Consider the following 20,195-nt stretch of genomic DNA (forward strand, 5'->3'; position numbering starts at 1 on the left):
GAGGTCCGAGCCGAGGTGCACGCTGATGCTCGGCGAACGCTGCGTGTGGTTTGAATAGCCCGTCCCTTCCTCCTGCAGGCTGCAAGAAAAATGGCCAACATCTGGGGTGGCGTGGTTAGCGGAGGGCGGGGCGGTCCCGCCGGCTACCTGCTCAAAAGAGCGGGAGAACACGGCGCTGGCAGTGCGCGTCAAGCTGGTGAGAGCTCCCGCTTTGGGCACAGACTGGGAGGAAGTGAGCGTGAGGCGCTTGACCGACGCCTCGGCGCTCTCGCCGGACGCCCGGCCGGCCGGGAGCGGGCTGGCCTCTCTGTCCTTGCTCCCGCGCCCGCCCAGACGACATTTCTTCATGGCCTTAGCGCCCAGGTTTAACGTGGTCACGCTGTTGCTGATGGTGATGGTGGGCGGCTTCGCGTCGGGCGCCGCCCCGCCCGGCCACAGGCCTTCGTCCGCCTCTGAAATATCCATCAGCTCATCCGGGGAACCCAGATCCACTGCGTCTGCGGGCGTGACACAACAGAGGGAGGAATGAACAACGGGCCATGTGAAGGGAGCGGACAGAACTCATTTGTCATCCAGCCCGTTACGTTCTGTTAAAATCCTCCGCGGCAAAGGTGATGAGCTCACACTAATGTGCCACTTCACTGTGGTTGGGAATCACCGCTTTGGACAAAACTGCACAGCAAGTCACGGGCTGCATGGCAAAGATTTGAACGTATCACTGTCCGCCAGCAGGAGGCGCCAACACACCATCACCACAGCCTGAGAGATGATTTCTTGCAACCTGCCTTTAAGACCATTTTTCCGACCCCAAACAAAAGGTTAGCTTAGCCAAAAGATGTGGTTAATTGGCAGGGGAGTGACATGTTAAGTCCCAAAAGAGGCAGGGGAGGAGAGAAGCCTAGGAAACACCACGAAATGGAAAGTGAACTGCACTGGAAAACAAGTTAGTCACTCAAGAAAAGCACACACACAACAGTTGTAGTGGAATAGAAAGAACAACAGTGAAAAGCTGGTAACTAGAAATGCAGGCTCGTGTTAATGTATCCAATGTGCCGATGAATCCGTCTCAAACAGTCGGTTTTCATTTTAGATTGGCTCTAAATGAAGACCTGCATGTCTTTGGCCAGCTTCTGTCTAGTGTCCAGGTGCAACCCAGGAGTGCTGTCAAGGAGGCACGACATTTGTTGGAAGAGACGAGCCCACAACGGAAGCATTTGATGTCATATGCTGTACATAACATACAGCTGTGATTAGGAATGTTTGTTTTGGAATGAATGAGAGGAACGGGGGGGGGGGGGGGGGGGTGAGGAAGCCTGAGCCACAGGGGACAGAGTGAGTCAAAGCAGTCGGACTGACTGAGTAAGAGTGCAAATTAGGGCTGAACCATTTGGGGAAATGATTTGAGATTTATTTATTTTTTCCCCGGTCATTGTTGCGATTAAATATGTGATTGTTTTGACTATGCATCTTAAAAACATTTTTTAAAAAAAACACAAATAATGAATTAAACTATTACAAAAAAACATGAATGGCAGTTTAAGAGTTAACAACTGCACTATGACAAGGACACAAAATCGTACCTAACAAATGTGGCGTACCGTCCTGCAAACATAAAAAACATAAAGCCTAACGACCAACCGAACTGAAGTTTTTTTTACCTCCCAAAATATCAGCCTTCGCTATTTCAAAACTGCTTCCTACTACACTAAGATGTAAATTTGAATCCTCTTAATTGTTCAGCCCTAGTGCCAGTAAGTGGAAAAAAGGGGTAGTTAAAAAGAGAGGGGAAATTTCAGACCACGCCCCCACAGACAGTTACCTAGGTTACCCCAGGAGTGGGGCAAGGGGGAGGAAGGGCTTAGTGCTGGCTCCTCCCTATGGAGGCTGACCCAGAACTCTCATTTTCCATCATTCGCCTCACAGACTTCTGCCTCCTGACCTCCTGCCCCCGCGCGCTGGATTCATGACTTCGGGGGTCCGGGCTGACCTCGGAAGCACCTGCCAAAGTTTCGCCATCCGGGTGGGTGCGGCCGTCAGAGCGTGGTCGCAGGGAGTCTCCGTTGGGCATTCGCTCACTGCTCACGCCCGTCACACTGATATCGGGGATGGCCACGCCCCCCAGCGTGGCCTCACTGTCTACACTCACCTCCTGGGACTCTGCTGGTGCGGCGTGGGGGGGGGGGTTTGAACAACACACGTGCACACAAGCATCCATATCAGGCGCACACATGGGAAAAGAAAAAGGCAATGTGCACAGGCACACACGGCCATGACAAAACAAGACAAAAAATAATTAATGCAGGACCAAAAAGATAAAGACAAAAAAATATCTCATGATAAGTACACAACATGTGACGAAATTATATGCTGTGGAGAACATTTGCATGAAATCTTAATTCACAATGACAGAATCGATTTGAGCCAATCAGCACCATGCAGAAACTTCATCTAAAATACTACGCGAAACGTGCGAAGTGAACCCCCGCTGCGTTGCCGATTTAAAAAAAAAAAAAATGTATGTTACAGTATTAAGGAAAATCTCAATTGAGAGTCGTATGTTCATTCGCAAATTGTGCGTCAAGGGTTCAACCGACGGCAAGGCCCATTTTTTTTGCAGCATGAAATCTGACTGAATATTGAACATTTGAGATTTTCTGTGCTTTCCAATGTCAAAGGTGATTGGCAATTTGATCTGGAACAAACTCAAAATACTAAATAGAAGAATGTGTTGATTACAGCCTATTTCTCGTGAAATTTGGACGGGCCCCACCAGGCCAGCGTCAGTGAACCTCAAGCGGTCCGACACAGTCATACACAACGGCCCACTGCTATTCAGATTTCCTGAAATGTATTAATCCCCCCCCACGCCCCAAAAAAACGAGGTTCTACTGTAAACTTTTACATATGTTGTTTTATGTGTCCGTTTTACAGTAAACTACAAATGTAAGCAACAAACAACTTACAAACAAAACTGTGTGCACGAGAGTCATTTCTTGAAAGTGAGAGCGTGCTAAGGAATACTTTATAAAGTGTGTTTTAATAACTTTAAATGCTTCTAAAGAATTTGGCAGGGGGGGAACATTTTATGTTTTAAAACATGGTTTCGCTGAAAACATGGATTTTCACCTTTAGCGGGTTGAAGACCGGAACGCATCCCCGGCGACAAATGAGCGTCCACCGTATACAAATTTGCCGTAAATATAAAGAACAAAGCTTGACTGCATTGGATAAAAATGAACGAAAAGGGGTGACGGGTGACAAGACTTGACAGTGACGACAGGACAGTGAAATGGCTGCTTGCTCTCAACTGTGCAGCGTGTGAGCGTTTCCAGTCTTCTGTTTCATTCGCCCCCCCGCCCGTTTGAATTTGACATCGCCACGACCAGGCGCGCATGCCACTCACCGTGTCGTTTCCAGCGGTGGCCCCTTATGGAGAGAGAAGTGACGGCATTTCGCGAGATCCGGGAGGCGGTGGGTGTGATCTCCACCTGGATACTACGCGCGCCCTCCCTGGTGTTGCTTTTCAGAGCTGCGCCCTGCTGCGTCGACTTGACGGCGTTACCCACCTGATGGATGGGACAAAACACAATGACAGAAATATCATGAATGCAGGAACAGATCAATAAATAAAATGCGCCGCCCCTGCCAATCATAACGATAACAAAAAGCATCATTGACAACACCTGGAACAGTCTGCTGAACAAGGGGCTTAACCAAATCCGATTTCTTTCAGAATTGCGCACCGGAGAAAGTTTAAAATCTTAGAGGCCACCGAGTTAAGAGCATTTACAAGTCTTTGCACTCGGGGGGGGGGAAATTCTTAAAAGGAACATGGGACAGCAGAGAGTGGAAGAAGGTCACGATGCCAGAACAATGTGGCTTTTGTTCAAATGGGGGGGGGGGCATGTACTCTCTGGCCACTTCATTGGGTGTCAATCTAATGCAATGTGGCACAAGGGCTGGATGTAACGCAATAGGTTTGATTAACACTGAAAAATAAAAGTATAGTGGCTATGACTACAGGAGCAGTTTACAAGGGTGCAATTTTATAGTTTGCGCTAAACTGCACTCGGCTCCTCCTCTGAGTATCAATCAAAAGTGAATATTTGCGTGCACTTAGTTTGTCCAGGCTCTTTAACACGTGAACGCTAGCATGATTTGAAAAGTGCAATCCATATCGGTCCCGTGAGGTGAAATCCATAAATCGTGTGTTTTCATTATCGTGGGCGAATGCACCTCGACTGGTGTAGTAATACTGTAGGCTTATGTTCAATCTGCTTCCCCCCACGAGGATTACAGCTAAACAGAGCAGAGTGCAAAGCATGTAAATAATCTAGTGGGATTACGCACAGTTTGCAGCCTGACACGCCGACCGGCACAATGCAGCGTCGTGTGCTGTAAACGAAAGCCAATATACCGGCGAGCATGTGTGTCCGCATCACACATAACCGTCGACGTTTAGTATCGGACTCACCAACAGCGCTTCAGGGAACAACTCCAGCCGGGCCCGATAAAGGACATCATCCAAGGCTTTGGATCCAAGTTCCGCTTCCCCGTTACACCTACACACGATTGAGGCAGGTAGATTAAATCACCGCCCCCCCCCCCGTGTACAAGAAACACACGTTTTGACAAACACAGGTATGAGCAACGTAGGCAACATCGCAGAATCAATAAAAGAATTTCAACAGATGAGGAAATCTGTACAAAACTGAGATGATATCAAATCAAATGTGTGTGCGGGTACACTCACAATGCGTAGTGTATCCCCGTGAGAAGCTGAACCAAGAACTCTGACGTAACCGTCATCCGCGTGCTAATACCTTTATAGCGCCGTATCTGTTGCCGCGGGTAACCACATATGCACACTCTGGAGGAGAAACCGACAACATAATAATGAGAAGTTGAATCGCTAGAACAGGGAAGTTGCACTATCGCGGCTATCGAACTGGAACAGGATCTCCGAATGGGAGGAAGAACAGCCGCTCCAAAACGCTTCAGAGTATGTGAGGGAATGCATTTTAATCCAATCTTTTGTGAGAGTAGGACGCATGTTTGAACCTGGAGCTGATCTGGCAGAGGGACTGGAGGGAAGTGGAGCTCATGTAGCTGAGAGCAGCGTTGTAGCACAGCAACAGGAAGGTCAGCACCTCAAATCTGGAGAAAAAAAACAAAAAAACTATTAACTCATTCACCGACAGACATTTTCAGACCCTCTTTTACCCTCATTTTTGAAAAAAAAAAGGTTCTAAAAAAATATAAATAAATTCCTGGGATTGAATGGCTGGACTGTGAAAAGACAAGTAAATTCGTCAATGGCAGTGAATGAGTTAAAAAAAAAATCCTATGACCTATTGATTAGCAGGTACTGCGTTCCAAATGAAATAACGCCACATTTATTAAAACATTTATTTTGAACGCACGAAAAAAAAAAAATGGCCGTGCCGTCGTTTGGACACCGCACGTTTGCTGACGATATAAATAAAGATGACTTTCGCATCACTTCAAATTTCAGTTGGCCAGCCAAACAAATCTTGAGGCCAAGTCAAAGAATGACCTCCTCAGTTTGGCAGCCTTGGGGTTCCCGAAATCACATGACAGAGCCCCCTAAAAGCAAAACGGCAACTTCAACATTAATAAGGCTGGACAGCTGATGTTAAATCCGAGATGCCAACCAAAAAGCACATTTCGTTCTTGGGGTGCGAATTTTAAGCACTTTCAATTTGTGTAAAGAGCGCCTGTAACCAAAATAACTTTACGCAATCACAATCAGCTGACAGGCTACTATCAAATAATTCTCATCACCTGTTTTGTGCGGTAAAGTTTTCCCTCTGGAGGAGGGGCCCGCTGTACACCACCCTGCTCAAACCGTGATTGGCGAGAGCCCCTTCGGTCAGGGCCATGGAGCCGATGGTAGACGGCTGAAAGATCAAGAAGACATTTTTTTTGCGGTTTTCCCGACGGCACATTTCTTTGACGCTTGTGCGTCTTACCTCGTGGTACACGGAAGGTTTGGAGAGCGAAGGAACAGTGAAGGATAAAACTTTACTCTGCCCATCTTTATCAACTATTTCCTGCGGGGAAAGAAAAACAAGGAGGACAAAGAACATCCGTCGGTGGGGAAAAAAAAAAAAAAAAAAAAAAAAAAAAGCACCATACCAGTAAGAGCTTGCGCTCCAGAAAAACTCTTGTCTTCACACTGTGGTGTGTGTGTGTGTGTACACCCATGCCAACACACCTCAGGGTTTGTGTAACACCCCCCCCCCCCCCCCCGCCCTCCTTCAGTGCTTGTTAATGTCATATCAATTATAAGGAGGAGAGCAACGTGCGCCGAGTGACACGTGACCTATTCTGCTATGCAGACGGGAAGAGAGACATCGCACAGAACATCAGCAGCCCAAATGGATTCGAGCCGCATACAAACAGGGAGAGAGCTGTGCGGGGTTATTTGTAGGCAAGGCCCGTCCGTCCATGTCGCGGCCATCTCATAAATCGGAGTGGCTGAGACTGCTTTCGAAGAAAGCCGAAAGGCTACAGTATAAATGGAAAAAGAGTATTACAGATTGTTTTGAGGGGAGGGGCGGGGTGGGGTGGGTGGGTGGGGGGTGGGATTTATTCAAGGTGGTTTTCAGAATGTGTTCCAGCAAACAAAACTGCATAAAAACTAATAAGGACAATTTATAAAAAATTAAGTACAGGTAATTGCATTTTTTTTTTTTTGCCTCCTCAATATTGCGATGGCGATTTAGGTGTGATTATTTTTTCATGATTGTGTGTTTTTTAAAAGGTACAAGCGATAAATTAATCTACTACAATAAACAATAGATTTATCATACAAATGTTTTGGTCTTATGGGTTAAAGGGGAAGTCAACCCAAACACATTTTATTCAAGAATATGTTCTATGCAAGCCCACTAGTGAAAATATTCCACAAATGCAATATGTGGAATAAGAGTTAATCCACTCATTTTTAGCCATCTCTGGGGGTCGCCATTTTGTGACTTCTGTCAGAGATGGCTAAAAACGGGTGGATTTCGCTGCTTAACTCATATTCCACAAACGTTAAATCAATTAGAATGCAGTGTTTCAACAAGTGGGCCTGCTGGGAACATATTCTTGAAAAAAAAATATGTTTGGGTTAATTCCCCCCCTTTAAACGACAAAAAAATATGTCCTTGGGATTGAATTTGTTTTAAGCATTGAATTAATTTAGACACTACATAATTACATAAAATCAATAACATCTATATAAAAAAATAAATAAATAAAGCATACCGACTGAAATGAAGCTGCCTCTGAGATTTGAAAATTGCATTCCGCTACATTGTGATGTTGATTTGAATTTAATTCATGGAAACAGCCGCCACACTCATCACCCCCCTCCCCACCCACCTACCAAGTTGTAAATGCCGAGCAGCAGGGCCTCGATGCAGCCCGAGGTGTGCGGGTCCCTGGCCGCGCTGACAGACAGAAGGCTCCACAGGAGCTCCGGAAGGAACTGAAGAGTGAAACGCTGCAGCTGCGGCTCACCGCTTCGGTAAAACTCAAACAACTGGTGACACACTGGCTCCAGCAGCTGAGGATGAGAAAACACAAAAATACACACACACACACACACACACACAAAAAAGACAAATCAAAAACAAAACGCCAGTTCAAATCAATGCCTCAAATATTATCTAACTAGTAGAATTGATGTTCAGCGTTCGGATATATTTGGAAAGGCGATGTCCATACTTCACTGTAATTCTCCCGGATGACTTTGTAGAGTGCAGGGACAAGGGCACCTTTGTCTTTAAGTGATGCAGCATAGGCTGACACGGCGCTGTCAGGCAAGGTCTGAAATACAGAAAGTAAAGTTTGTTCGACATCGAAATGAAATGATCATGTTAATTGCTGTGACGGTTTGCGGTCGTTCACGCAACCCTGCTATAGATTTAAAAGAGCTTTTTTTTTGTTTGTTTTTTTAAACTGTGTGTTTTTAAACTGAGATTTTTTTTGGGAGTTGGGGTTAATAAGTTTGAATGTTGTTTTTGTACATTCAACTTTGAATTTATCGAAAATGTGCAGGCAGGCTATTTTTTTATTTTTATTTTATTTTTTATTATAATTTTTAAAAAAAGTTTTTAAACAGTCTCCATCTCAAAGAGCTTTACTGTACCTTATATTCCGACAGCCATTCCTCCACCACTCCTTGGTCCATAGCCAACATGTTCCTGCATTTGAAGAGGCGTCACCTCTACCTACACAAAACACAAAAAAAAGTCAGGTCATAAAAACACACACGACAAACAAAATGTAAAAGTCAATTTGGGCTCACACACGGCCGTCAATGTCGCGGGGACAGAAAAAGCTATTCTTACATAGACGGAAAAACCTGACAGTTTCCTCTCAGGAACATTCTGAATACTTTGTCAGGAATGCTTGCGCCTCAGGAAAAAAAAAAAACTGGCATCTCCAAGTATGGCGGAAATAACTTTTAAGCACAATTACAGCCTAAAAAAGGCTATCGTTTTGTTAGGGTCCAATTTTTATTTGCGAAATAAAACTCAGTGCTAGCAGTACAGTATTTAACTCATTCATTGCCAGACATTTTCTCTTTTGCCCTAACGTTTGAAAATTGAATGGCCGGACTGTGAAAAGACAAATAAATACGTCAATGGCAGTGAATGAGCTAAGGGATCATTTGATGAATTTCATTCTGGGTAAAACATGAATTATCGCAAATGCGGTGCTGACGGGGCATGATTAACATGAGCATTATTCATCCTCTACAACTGAAAACGTACAACAAAAAAAAACATTAGCTAGTCAAACAGATGTAGCTCATGGTAATACGCTGTTAAACTAAACAACCATGGATAAACGGGCAAGAGGAATGCGGAGTCCATGTTTGGTCTGTGGTTTGTGAAACATAACTAAAATGTAATAACACTTCAGCCCAGGGAGACAATCAATAATATTCTTGTCCGAAAATATATGTAGCTTTCCTCTCCATGCTCCACCTCCCCCTCCCCCGCTTTACTTTCCTTTCACAAATAATGGCTTTATTTGGTATTATTTTGGTGCGCGGCCCCTAAAAGGCAGCCAGGTGTCCATTTTTGGACTGTGCCAGTGATGAGAATGACAAGTGGGGGGAGGGTGGTGGGGAGCCAGCCACTCATTAAAAGGAGACGGATTATGAGACGGAACGGCCTGCATTAAGGGAAATTAGTGCATTGTTCCGTCACATGTAATAGAGTGCTGAAATCTTGGCCTAGGTTGTACATGTGCGTTAATAGCAGGCAGGCAAACAAAATAAGGCTGTGTTTAGAGTGTGACTCAGTCCTTTTTTTTATTTTATTTTTTTTTCAGTTTCCCTCCTAAGGGTTTATTTGGTTTCTCGGATGCAATTTATAGTTAAAGTGAATGGAGGGAAAGAAACTACACACACCTGAAAATTAAAGAAAGAACAACCCAAAATGGTTATTGAGAAAATTAATCATAAAATGTACTGAAAATTACCAACTAAAAATCAGGCATTGCAAATTCTAGTTTTAAATTAGTCGGTTTTAAATGAGTTCAGTGACAATTGTGGATTTTTCGTGTAATTTTTTTTTTTTTTTTTAAATCAGATATGGGATTTAAAGAGACAACTGGAGCCACTTGCAAAAGGCCTATCAGGCTTCATGCTGCAACACATACTATCATAAAATAACCTTTTTACATGCAGTGTTGACATTGTTAAATGAAAACGAAAAACGGAATAAATAAATAAACGGGCTATGAATGATGGAGGACGCAAAACCCAGCCAACAAATCAGGCTATAAATCCACTGAAAGGAAATGGCTTGTTCTGTTGATGTACTACTGACAGCCCCGAGCGAGAAACAGAAACTCAACCGCCACCGGAGATTACACAACGCCGAGCAATTATGTCATCGGGAATGTATTTGTCCTCCTGTCATCTTCTAGTCCGCTTGCTCGTCGAGACGAGGATCGCGACGCAAATCAATATGAGGAGAGGGACGACTTGAAGGAAGGAATCGCCTCGCAGCATCACACACGCACGCACACACACAAATAAATCACTTTAAGCAAGTGGGAGCACAACATCAACAGCGAGAAGTAACACGACACGGCCATGTGGAACTTAATGCAAGCGATGTGGGTGAGAGGCACAGGCGCGGAATAGAGCGCGGATCAATCGCAACGGCAACAAAGCGAGAGATAATTGGATGTATGCCGAGGCGATGGGTAAAAGGAATGTGTACCACACCCAGGAGATCCGTAACGCAATACAAGTGAGTCGGACGGGTCAATAAAAGAATTTCATTATGTTCTCAAACTGCCTGAGGCAACCAGACGAATGGGACATGGAAACACTGATATGAATTATTACAGATTATGAGAATGTTGGCAGACAAGTTATCAGATTTCCAGGGAGAGAGGAAGAAGGTTTCAAAGTAATCGGTGAATGTGTAAGTGTGTTTATTCGGCGGCTGGTTTGAACAAACCTGTTCCTGAGAGCCAGCTCGCAAGCTACCCACGCCTCTGTCCTTAACGTCACACGCGTACATGAACGCGTGGCACGGTCGACGGAGTACAAGAGACATATCGTCCTGTGAAAAACACTTGTCTCCATCTTTTTTTTTCATTTTTCTTATTTTTACATGAATGGTGTTTCCGCGTTACGGACATCGCATTGATGTGAAAATAATTAAAAAAAAAAAAAAAGTTTCCAAACTTGGGAGTGTTTTTCACAGGACAGAGACGATATACAGTGGCTACGGAAAGTATTCCCACCCCTTGAAATTTTTCCACTTTCTGAGTCATTGCAGCCATTTGCCAAAATCAAAAAAGTTCGTTTAAATTCTCATTAATGTACAGTCAGCACCAAATCTTGACAGAAAAAAACTGAAATGCAGATATTTTTGCAAATTTATTAAAAAAAAAAAAAGTCCCTTTGCAGCGACCTTCATATTTAACTCACATGCTGGTCATTTCTTCTAACCCTCCTTGAGATGGTTCCACTCCTTTATTGGAGTCCAGTTGTGTTTAATTAAACTGATTGGACTTGATTAGGAAAGGTCTAAATTAGACCTTTCAGCTCACAGTGCATGTCAGAGAAAATGAGAATCATGAGGTCGAAGGAACTGTCCAAGGTGATCAGAGACAGAATTGTGGCAAGGCACAGATCTGGCCAAGGTTACAAAAGAATTTCTAAGAGCACAGTGGCCTCCAGAATCCTCAAATGGAAGAAGTTTGGGATGACCGCAACTCTTCCTAGACAGCCAAATTCAGCAATCGTGGGAGAAGAGCCTGGGTGAGAAAGGCAAAGAAGAACCCAAAGATCGCTGTGGCTGAGCTCCAGAGATGCAGTAGGGAGATGGGAGAAAAGTCCACAAAGTCAACTATCACTGCAACCCTCCACCGGTCGGGGCTTTATGTCAGATTGACACATGAAATCCCACATCGATTTTTCAAAATCCTTCAGCCCTACTTCTCATGCATTAACATAAAAAAGTTAGAGTCTAACAGTCCTAGCGGCCTACCTCCTGTTTATTCCCTATACACGTGCATGCTGAAATGTGGATCAGTGGTGTGATAGAAAGCTTGAAATGAGGAACTCAAGAAAAAAAAAAAGAAGGAAACAATGAAGTGGGTGGTATTAAGAGTAGCTGAGCTGCCCCGGCTGCTTTTTCCTGTGGTACGGGCCAGAGTGCAAGATGAAACCAGATTATCACAAATCGACCAACACTGGCAAGACCACATTGCTGAAAAGTTCTGAAAGAATTTTGTATTGAAGTTAAGAGTGTTTTTTTGTTTTCTCATTCGACTGCACTTTCTTAACTGCTGACATGAAAAGAAACAGGAAGTGGAACAAGTGCCGCTACTCTTGTCTCAAACATCCTCATTTGTTGTTATTATTATGTTTTATATTTGCATGACAGTTCAACCTGTTGAAAAGTGCAAGGCAGCATCTCATATATCGGAGCTCAGCTATATATTTTTAGCGTGTGGTTTTTGCAGTTATGGGAGATGGATGGAGGGCTCAAACAGACAGGAAACCTCTTGCAGCAGCCCACGCTCTTAAGCTGGTGATGCATCGTCGCCTAACGCGATCCTCTCTCTCCAAGCCCTCTTCCTTCATTAATCGGAGCATACATGGTAAACACGGCCATTTTCCGCGACAGTCTGAAATAGCTTGTTACGCCGCTGTGAAACGACTGAATCTCCACTTTCATCATTGCCTTTAGAGAAGACGAATAGCACCTTCCCCACAGTGAATTCAAACGCCGCACATTACACAACTTGGTTGGATAATTCACAGAACAGGAGGATTGTGTGGTCATCTGATGCATCGTGACAAGCAGTGCAACGCTTTCTTCGAGCTCCAAGACCAGCTTGACTGTCAAAAAAAACAAAAAACTATGAGCAGTCCTGAGAAATAATTGCACACACTTATAATAAGGCTGCCTATAGTTGTATGCATGTATGAAAAGACATACACTGTAAACACTGACACCTCGGTTGGTATTTATTAAACAGTTCGTTATACAAATATTGTATTATACTGAGAGTAGGCTTGGGTGATTAATTTGATTTTATTTCTCAGGATGATATATTTTTTTTTTTTAATAACAGATTTTTTGGGGCGGCTTTCATAGCTCAAAGCACATTCTTAAGTGCACTGATTGCACTAACAACATGACTGCAAACAGAGAGGAGCTAGTTTATGAAAGCACACTAAGTGCTGACAAGTTGACGACTCCTCCGATGCCTCTAGCACAGGGGTGGGCAATTCCGGCCCTCGAGGTCCAGTATCCTGCCTGTTTGCCATCCCTCCCTGCTGGATCACAAGGTATGCGTTTCCAAACCACACATTTTTTGCCCAAGTCAAGTTCACGTCAGAAAAAAACAGACAACCATATGGAACGGTTGAGCCATGCAATCTGACAACTCAGATAAACAAACAACCATTAACAGTCACAGTTAGGGCTGGAAAATTAACCAAATTCAAATTGACATCACAGGAATTAATCCGAACTCAGATTTTGTTTTGAGACCATATCATCCTGTGGCGTCTAATATTTTGTCCCTCTCATGTAGCTACAGATCAATACTCCTCTATGGCTTGGATCATGATCAAGGCTCTTTTTTGGAAACAAAAAAATAAGACAAAATCTGTGCAACTAGAGACACTTTCACAGTCAGTGTCCCCTGACAGCTGCATCACATGATGCTTGGACAGATATAACAACGCTTTACCACAGCACTGTGTAGTGGTGGTTTGTCTGCTAGGGAACACACCCACACAGCCTCTCTAAACCAAGAGTCCGGCGCAAAGTCTTTCTCTGTGGAAAATGACACCACACGTCCGCTATGCCGCAACCATCGCTATACTATACAGCAATTGCAAATTTTGCACATCTCATATTACTCCACTACACCAATTCGCACTTACAAAAACTGACTGCTACCCCAGCAAATGTTTCTCAGTGCCAATGCAAGCATTAGTTTGCTCGACGTTTGTGTTAAAACAGCGCCATCCAGGTAATAAAGATTAATCTGAGCCCGCCACACACTCTTAATCTTGGCTGAATGACTTCGAACTGTCATGACGATTGGCGACAGGTTTAGCTAGTTAGCTAGCTCGGCTAAGGCGCGACAACAACTAAACCGGGACAAGTTTTTATTTCCTTACTGGCATGCTATCCGTGAAGCTCCTGCGAGTGTCGTCCTGGTGCGTTCCGACAACAAGTAAATAAGCATCACTTCCCTGCTGCTTTATTTCCTTCAGTAATGCAGCAGACCCGCTCCTTCATCGTGGTTACTTTTCTCAGTCAAACCATCTTTAAGTGGGAGCTCTCGTACTCAACGAAAGGAAAAGAAAGAGTGGGCCAATGAGAGACGAATAGGAAGTGAGGTTGCCCCGCCCTCTGAATTTATAAACCAATCGAATTCTTGCGTTGGTGATTTCCACGATCACTGTAGGTTGTAGCTGTCAGTCGCGCTCTCTCTCTCTCTCTCGGCGCATGAGTGATCTGTCAGATGTATTTCAATGAATTACTTGACAAAGTATTGTATGTCAATTTGTGCAACAAGTCTAATGTTGTCATTTTCACACACCAAATGCTGAACATTCACTATCAGAAAACAATCTATTTTGAATTATGCCTGGCAATTTGACCGTGAACCTCGGTACAATAGAGTATAAATAGAAAATAAATTATCAAATAGCACTCGATGATTTGTGGGCAGGCTTTCACAGTAATGGGAGATTAAACATTTGTAATATCATTTGACTTTGTCCTAAATGATTAGAAAAAATCTGCTCCCTCAACATCCTGTGATGTTTTCTTCATTTCAGGCCGGGAGTATTAAAGCTTGATTATATTTAACCACGGCGATGTTAAAAATAACCATAACACATTTTCTCTTGACCCAGGTAGTCTCTGCATAATAAATACATTATGGGTATCTCCTGCCACCTGGTGTTGGTGAATGAAAGTACAAAAACAAATATAAACAAATGCAGATTTGTCAATCAAGTGCAGCATTCGTTCCGTTTATTATAAGATGCATAATACACAAGTTTGAAAATATCAGTGCAGGTATGTAGAAATATCTGATTTTGACAGTCTATTAATACCTTGAATGTGCCTATGAACATACGGCGGTGCCTTGGATACAATTTTAATTTGTTCAATGAACATGCTCAGAACACAAAAAAAAATTGTATCTCAAATAATCTTTCCACATTCAAATGAAAGAAAATGCCATTTATCTGCTCCAGCTCCCCCCGAAAAAAAAACAAGAGAAAAAAAATAGCACTCCATAATATGATACTTTGTAAAAATATACAGTAATGACATAATAGAATTAAAAGAAACTAAACTGTTTTTTTTTTCACACTTCATTGCACATTGTGTTGCTCATTCTGATGTGGGTGCCTTGGCCACCTGCTCTGGACTTATCAATACAGCAGTAATATGTGTTGTTCTTCGCAGAGGATAAAGCATATATGCTTGTTAGTATTGTTATATTATGTGTCTACATACGTGGGTTCATCGTTAGTTTTCAAATATCCAACAACACAGAGATGGTAATTTTTTAGCCCTTTCCCCAAATGTTAAAATTAAGGTAGTGGAGGCTATGTTTCATTTATTTATTTTTTTGAATACTCGTCATTTAATTCTCTGTGATGTTCAATGAATTCAGTTAAGAAATGTGAACTACAGAGGAGCACCCGCTATCTGAACTGCCTCAGTAAGGACCTCTTCAGCATGTTTTCTGTATTTCACCGACAACTCCTTCGCCCTCTTGACTTCCTTCATGTTCTTTTCCAGATTCTCATTAAGTCTTCCCTGCTCCTGGTAAGTCTCCGCGACCCCCTTCACCTGTTCGGTCATTTTAACCTTGCTCCGCAGTAGCCAGCCAATCAGTTCTTGAAGGATGGTACCTTTTGATATGGCGGCCTTGGTGTTCTCAGAAGTGCACTTCAGCTCTTCTTGAGCTAATCGCAGAGCGGGAGGAACCGCAGTCTCTGCTCCGTCTGAATCCACGGCGACCACACAGAGGGAGAAGTCGTAGCCCTTCATCCTTAGCGAGACCTTGTATTTGTCTCCTAGAAGAGCAATGATAGGAAATTGAACAAAATAGGCCTCATTGAAACTCGTAGTCATAATTTGACCTTTCCTAAAGCCACTTACTGTATTCTTCTCTGATCTTGCCCACGCATTCGGATATAGTCAGATGAGCGTCGTGTCTACAGCCACAATTTTTTTGCAGGTTTCTGATGTGTCGAAGCATCGTCTCGAAACGTTCTTGCAGCTCATTGAAGGTCTCGGCCACGTCGGAAAACCTCAAGTCCAGTTCGGGCACGCATACCCGCCTCATCACCAGTCTGCCTGTCTGCTGCGCATCTAGCAAAAAAAAAAAAAATGTAATCACAAAACTGCACAAATTGTTAGCACATTGACTAAACAGGAAGTGCTGATCATAAGACCAATTCTGAGTTAAGGATGACATACCGTTGTGGACTGGCCGTGTTAGCCGAGCAGATTCAGCTCCATTTAGTTCAGGTGGGCAGGGCTGCAGGAGAGGCTGCCTCTGATAATGCAATTCAGTCATATATTTTTAATTGAACATCTATTTAACCAGGGGATCTATTTTGCAAGACAACTGCATTCAATTTCAGACGATAACAAAATTGAATGAACATAAAAACAAAACAGGGCAAATAAAATAACTATGAATGGCATTCAATTCGACATAATTAATCTAAATGGGGTTTCAACAGCAGCAAGACTATTCCAGGAAAATGGAGCACAGCCCAAGAAAGCCTTTTAATGATTTGTTGAGAGAATTCCATTTTAATTAAATGGTGCTTATTATAATCCCTTAGGGGGGGGGATTCAATTTACACTCTTATGTGTTGCACGCCACACGGATAACCAGATCACACACGTTTGCATACAAGGAGGGGTCAGTGCCTTGCTCAAGGACACAGCGACAGCGGTCAGGAGGCAGAAAGGCCTTTCATCAAGAAATTTGACCCGATTCCAAAATCCTAAATCCTTATAGAGATTATTGATTTATCTACTATGTAATGCCTAATTAGAGAGAACACATTGTAGCACTAGCTCTTATGCAGCTAAATGTGAAACATGTCTCTGAAACCTCAAACTCACTCACTTATATTCCTTTGACAATAGTGCACCGCGAGTGGATTATTTTGAACACGTACCTCGTTGTCGGAGTTTTCATTTGCGAAGCAGCAAGTGCAGAGGCACCGAAGCATTTTCAGTAACTCGCGCGTCTCCCAAAGAGTTTTCGTGTCAATGATTTCAGACAATAGTCCACATTCCGCGTGACGTCAGCGTCATACGACTGCTGAAATCTTTTCTTATCTTTATTATTGGAGTCAGGTGTGTACACACACTGCATTTAAGTAGAAAATGCAACTACCGGTATGTGCACAATTACCGGTAGACGAGACTTTTAAGATGAGCATGTGTGCATTTTATTTAATTGAACCCAAGACTGTGAATGACTTCTCTACCATTTTTTGTTGCTATGATATGAAAAGTAATGATTGACTTACGAATCAAACTTTCTAATTTTTGTTTTTTAACTAAAGATAGATTCTTTTAGACTTTCGGATAAATTGTAAATTTGCTCTGTAAAAAGACAGGTAATATAAATAAATTCATGATACAAACGGACTTGACAAATAAGTCAATATACTGCATTAGTTTCAATTCTTTTTTTTTTATTTATTGCTCGTCTGCTGTTATGTTGAAATGTGTATAAATGGTCACGTTTTATTGTATGCATTGCAGATTAAAATGACAATAAAAAAAAGCATAAGCATTGAATACAAGAATTACAGACCATGGTCCATTTCTTTAAAACATACTTCAGTTGAAAATATTAAGAACTTGATCATAGAAATTGATAATATTCTATGGCATTGCGCAGTTTGAAATGACTACAACAAATTCTATCAAAAGGCACAAGCTGAAATTGAAGGATAATTAATACAACATGGTTCTTGAGTTACTAAGCATTTCTAAAATTCCACGAAATGTGCTCCCATCCATTTGGTCACTTGTAAGTCTTCGTATCAGTCATGTCTTACTCATTGATTTCTAAAACAGCAAAGCGGTTGCTTATCCCGTCGGTCCCTCTCCTTCCTGGCCCTCTTCCTCTTCCTCTTCTTCCCCGCTTGCCGACTGGCCCCGCGCCGCCTCTCGCTGGAGAAGGCTGAGGCTGGGAGCTGCAGTTCTTCACGGTGCGCAGCAGGAGTGTGTAAACGTCGTGAGAAAACTTGGGCAGCATACGATCGACCGTTTGACCTTTTTTGAGAAGGTTGAGAACGCCGTGCGCCATGGTACCACTGAACAAACTAATAGAAACGCACAAAGAGGAGAGTCATCAAATTACTGAAAAAATGTGTCTCTTACTTGGCTTTCGGGGTGAAATTTAGCATGGAAACTCACGATAAACTTTACCGTGGTAAAAGTTCACCCAGAAATGTCACCCAAAAGCCCAACTTTTTGTGAGAAACGTTGAGAAATGCAAACAGTGTATAACATTCTTTTCTTACTGTGAGAAACGGACTTCATTCACTGGTACCAGCAGTAGCTGATTCAAACACTGCGCGCTCCAGAGGCAGGCCTGCCATTGGTTGAAACTGTGAGCCGCTGCGATATCCATGCCGTGTCTCGAAGACAAACGAATTTGATCCAGCTGACGAATCAAACAAGGCTCGGACCAATTATCCTTTGGGGCTGGAATTGTGGACCACAACATTTATAAGCGGGGCGAGATACTTCTTGGAGCTTTTCTAATAACATTTGTAAAATATTGAAGGGGGAAAAAATGACTTTTGTCACGCAGTGTAACTAACTGGGAATTTGGTAGCGTACAACTCCACTCTGCTGCATCAAAACCAGCTCTCCGTAAACCATTCCCACGATCAAGGCCTGGAGCTGAAGCTGCGAAGGCTTTGGTACAGCCTCCTGCAGCCAGAAGCTTGTCACTGCAACGGGTAGATACATGTTGGGAGGAACATGCGCCAACGCAGACGGATTGACCCGCAAGACTTCAAAAAGGGCATTACGACGAATCATTCCAGGGACCTGCATCATTGAAAGGAGAAGCAACAGAGATGTCATCAGCTCTATTCCTTCGGAAATTGAATTATTTTAAGACAGACCACAAAAAAAGCGTCCAAGAGTTCCAGGAAGTATCCAGGACGCAAAAATAACAATGCACGTCACAAAATTACAGTGCAGGCTACATTCACTTAGCAATTAGTTGTTCACAATATGTTTTTGGTATGGATAGATGAACAACGATAAACCGTATTTATAATCAAAATATGCTCACAATCTAACAGGTTTGGAGCATTTGTGTAGAAAAACTGGATATTGTTGTATTGGTTTTAGTTTTAGTATGAAAACGCGCTGATGACATCACTAACAGGAGAATAAAAGTGTGAAATCTTTCCTAGTTACCTCGCTGAGAGTATCCACATGGAAATGCGATTTGAGCCGCTGTGCTTCCACTTGGTTTCTCTTCAGGTTGAGGTTAAGCCGATCAAACTCCTCCACCCAGGCGGGGTCGCCGGAGACTTGCCGGGCGGCTGCGACGGCAGCTTGATCCGGGCTGAACCTTTCATTTCCGCTCTGCTGGGGGAATCGAACCCCACCGCGCGCTTGGCTCCCACCTCTCTGGGTCAAACTGCCACGTAATTGCGTCAGCTGGGCGCTGACAGGATCCGTTTGCCTCCCTTCGAGCAGTAATATCCCATATATAGCCTGGCGTATGGCTGTTGCGCAACAGTGGCTGCTTGGTTGCCTGCTGTTCTCCACCTGCGGATAGAGGAGCACCCTGCGCATGACCAAAGCATCAATCACTAAGGGAGGCAAACGTCCTTCTGTGGCAGCCATTGACAAGCCCTTGGGTAATGTCTGATTATGCCCGTCTGGTATCTTGAATTCAGTGTACCAACAAGACAGGGGGCTTTGAGGGGTCACATGGTACTCCTTCATAAGCACCGTCAGGTGTGAACTGAGCCCGCCGCCGCTGTTTGCTCCCATGAGTCTCCTCACTTCCGCCAGGGCCTGCACTGAACTTGGGAAAGAGGACAGCCATCGAAGCAAGGCGTCAATACGGGAAGAAGGCGCTTTACTGTTCCTCTTGCCGCCGGTTGTTCTATCGATGATATCGAGGAGTCTTTCGGCGTCCTTCGGAGTGCCGTAATCATTACCGGCCAGGACAGCACAGAGAGGCAGTAACTCCGGATTCATTCCCCCATAAAAACGGCAGAGAGCGAGAGTGGTGTAGCACCGAGCTGGGATGTAGCAGTGAGATGCTTTACCATTGAGGTTGGTCCAGTTGAAAAACTGCAGAGGCAGGTATCCACCTAGGATGAGACAAAATACCTTTATCAAATAAAATATATTCACTGCCGTGAAAACGTATTTGCCCCTTGCCGATGTTTGATTTGTTTTTTTCGTACTTATCACATTTTGGATTATTAAGACAACTTTGTGATATCATGGAGGCAACCAAAGTACCTGTAAATACAAAATAATCACTGAAAGTCCCAAAGCACTGGAAATAGCTTTGTAACCTTTTCTGGAGTGATTTCCATCACTTTTTCATTTTTTCATGAATTTCTGTGGATTTTCGGCATGGCG

General features: G+C 43.5%; 3 protein-coding genes across 9 annotated transcripts in view; all 3 read right to left on the minus strand.

Moving 5' to 3' along the window:
• The window catches only part of hycc1 (hyccin PI4KA lipid kinase complex subunit 1), a 15,004-nt gene extending 1,154 nt beyond the window's left edge, over positions 1 to 13,850 (minus strand). The window contains exons 1-13 of one of the 2 annotated variants that reach the window (XM_086014724.1): positions 13,688 to 13,850; positions 8,162 to 8,243; positions 7,738 to 7,839; positions 7,397 to 7,576; positions 5,994 to 6,074; positions 5,806 to 5,921; positions 5,062 to 5,157; positions 4,754 to 4,870; positions 4,475 to 4,562; positions 3,404 to 3,566; positions 1,890 to 2,160; positions 1,820 to 1,857; positions 1 to 497 (exon numbers count right to left, since the gene is read on the minus strand). The exon at positions 1 to 497 is cut by the window's left edge and continues 1,154 nt beyond it. In XM_086014724.1, the coding sequence (XP_085870850.1) occupies positions 1 to 497; positions 1,820 to 1,857; positions 1,890 to 2,160; positions 3,404 to 3,566; positions 4,475 to 4,562; positions 4,754 to 4,870; positions 5,062 to 5,157; positions 5,806 to 5,921; positions 5,994 to 6,074; positions 7,397 to 7,576; positions 7,738 to 7,839; positions 8,162 to 8,212 (1,800 nt within the window). In that variant the 5' untranslated portion in view covers positions 8,213 to 8,243; positions 13,688 to 13,850. The remainder of the gene's footprint in view (positions 498 to 1,819; positions 1,858 to 1,889; positions 2,161 to 3,403; positions 3,567 to 4,474; positions 4,563 to 4,753; positions 4,871 to 5,061; positions 5,158 to 5,805; positions 5,922 to 5,993; positions 6,075 to 7,396; positions 7,577 to 7,737; positions 7,840 to 8,161; positions 8,244 to 13,687) is intronic. The other variant, XM_086014723.1, reaches the window with a different exon arrangement.
• Positions 13,851 to 14,535: 685 nt separating this feature from the next.
• Positions 14,536 to 16,907, minus strand: LOC147132370 (uncharacterized). Its single transcript, XM_086014714.1, has 4 exons — positions 16,733 to 16,907; positions 16,017 to 16,095; positions 15,696 to 15,908; positions 14,536 to 15,610 (listed from the first exon to the last, which is right to left on the minus strand). The coding sequence occupies exons 1-4, from the start codon at positions 16,784 to 16,786 to the stop codon at positions 15,219 to 15,221; spliced, it is 738 nt and encodes a 245-aa protein (XP_085870840.1). The 5' UTR covers positions 16,787 to 16,907; the 3' UTR covers positions 14,536 to 15,218.
• A 329-nt stretch (positions 16,908 to 17,236) lies between these two features.
• aste1b (asteroid structure-specific endonuclease 1b) overlaps positions 17,237 to 20,195 on the minus strand; it is a 35,715-nt gene continuing 32,756 nt past the window's right edge. For all 6 annotated transcript variants that reach the window (XM_086013864.1, XM_086013868.1, XM_086013867.1 and 3 more), the window contains 4 exons: positions 19,008 to 19,918; positions 18,398 to 18,629; positions 18,095 to 18,278; positions 17,237 to 17,893 (listed from right to left, as the gene is read on the minus strand). In XM_086013864.1, the coding sequence (XP_085869990.1) occupies positions 17,623 to 17,893; positions 18,095 to 18,278; positions 18,398 to 18,629; positions 19,008 to 19,918 (1,598 nt within the window). In that variant the 3' untranslated portion in view covers positions 17,237 to 17,622. The remainder of the gene's footprint in view (positions 17,894 to 18,094; positions 18,279 to 18,397; positions 18,630 to 19,007; positions 19,919 to 20,195) is intronic.

The sequence above is a fragment of the Filicampus tigris genome, chromosome 18, assembly GCF_054856515.1.
Source record: "Filicampus tigris isolate MCC_2025a chromosome 18, RoL_Ftig_1.0, whole genome shotgun sequence".
Lineage (NCBI taxonomy): Eukaryota > Metazoa > Chordata > Actinopteri > Syngnathiformes > Syngnathidae > Filicampus > Filicampus tigris.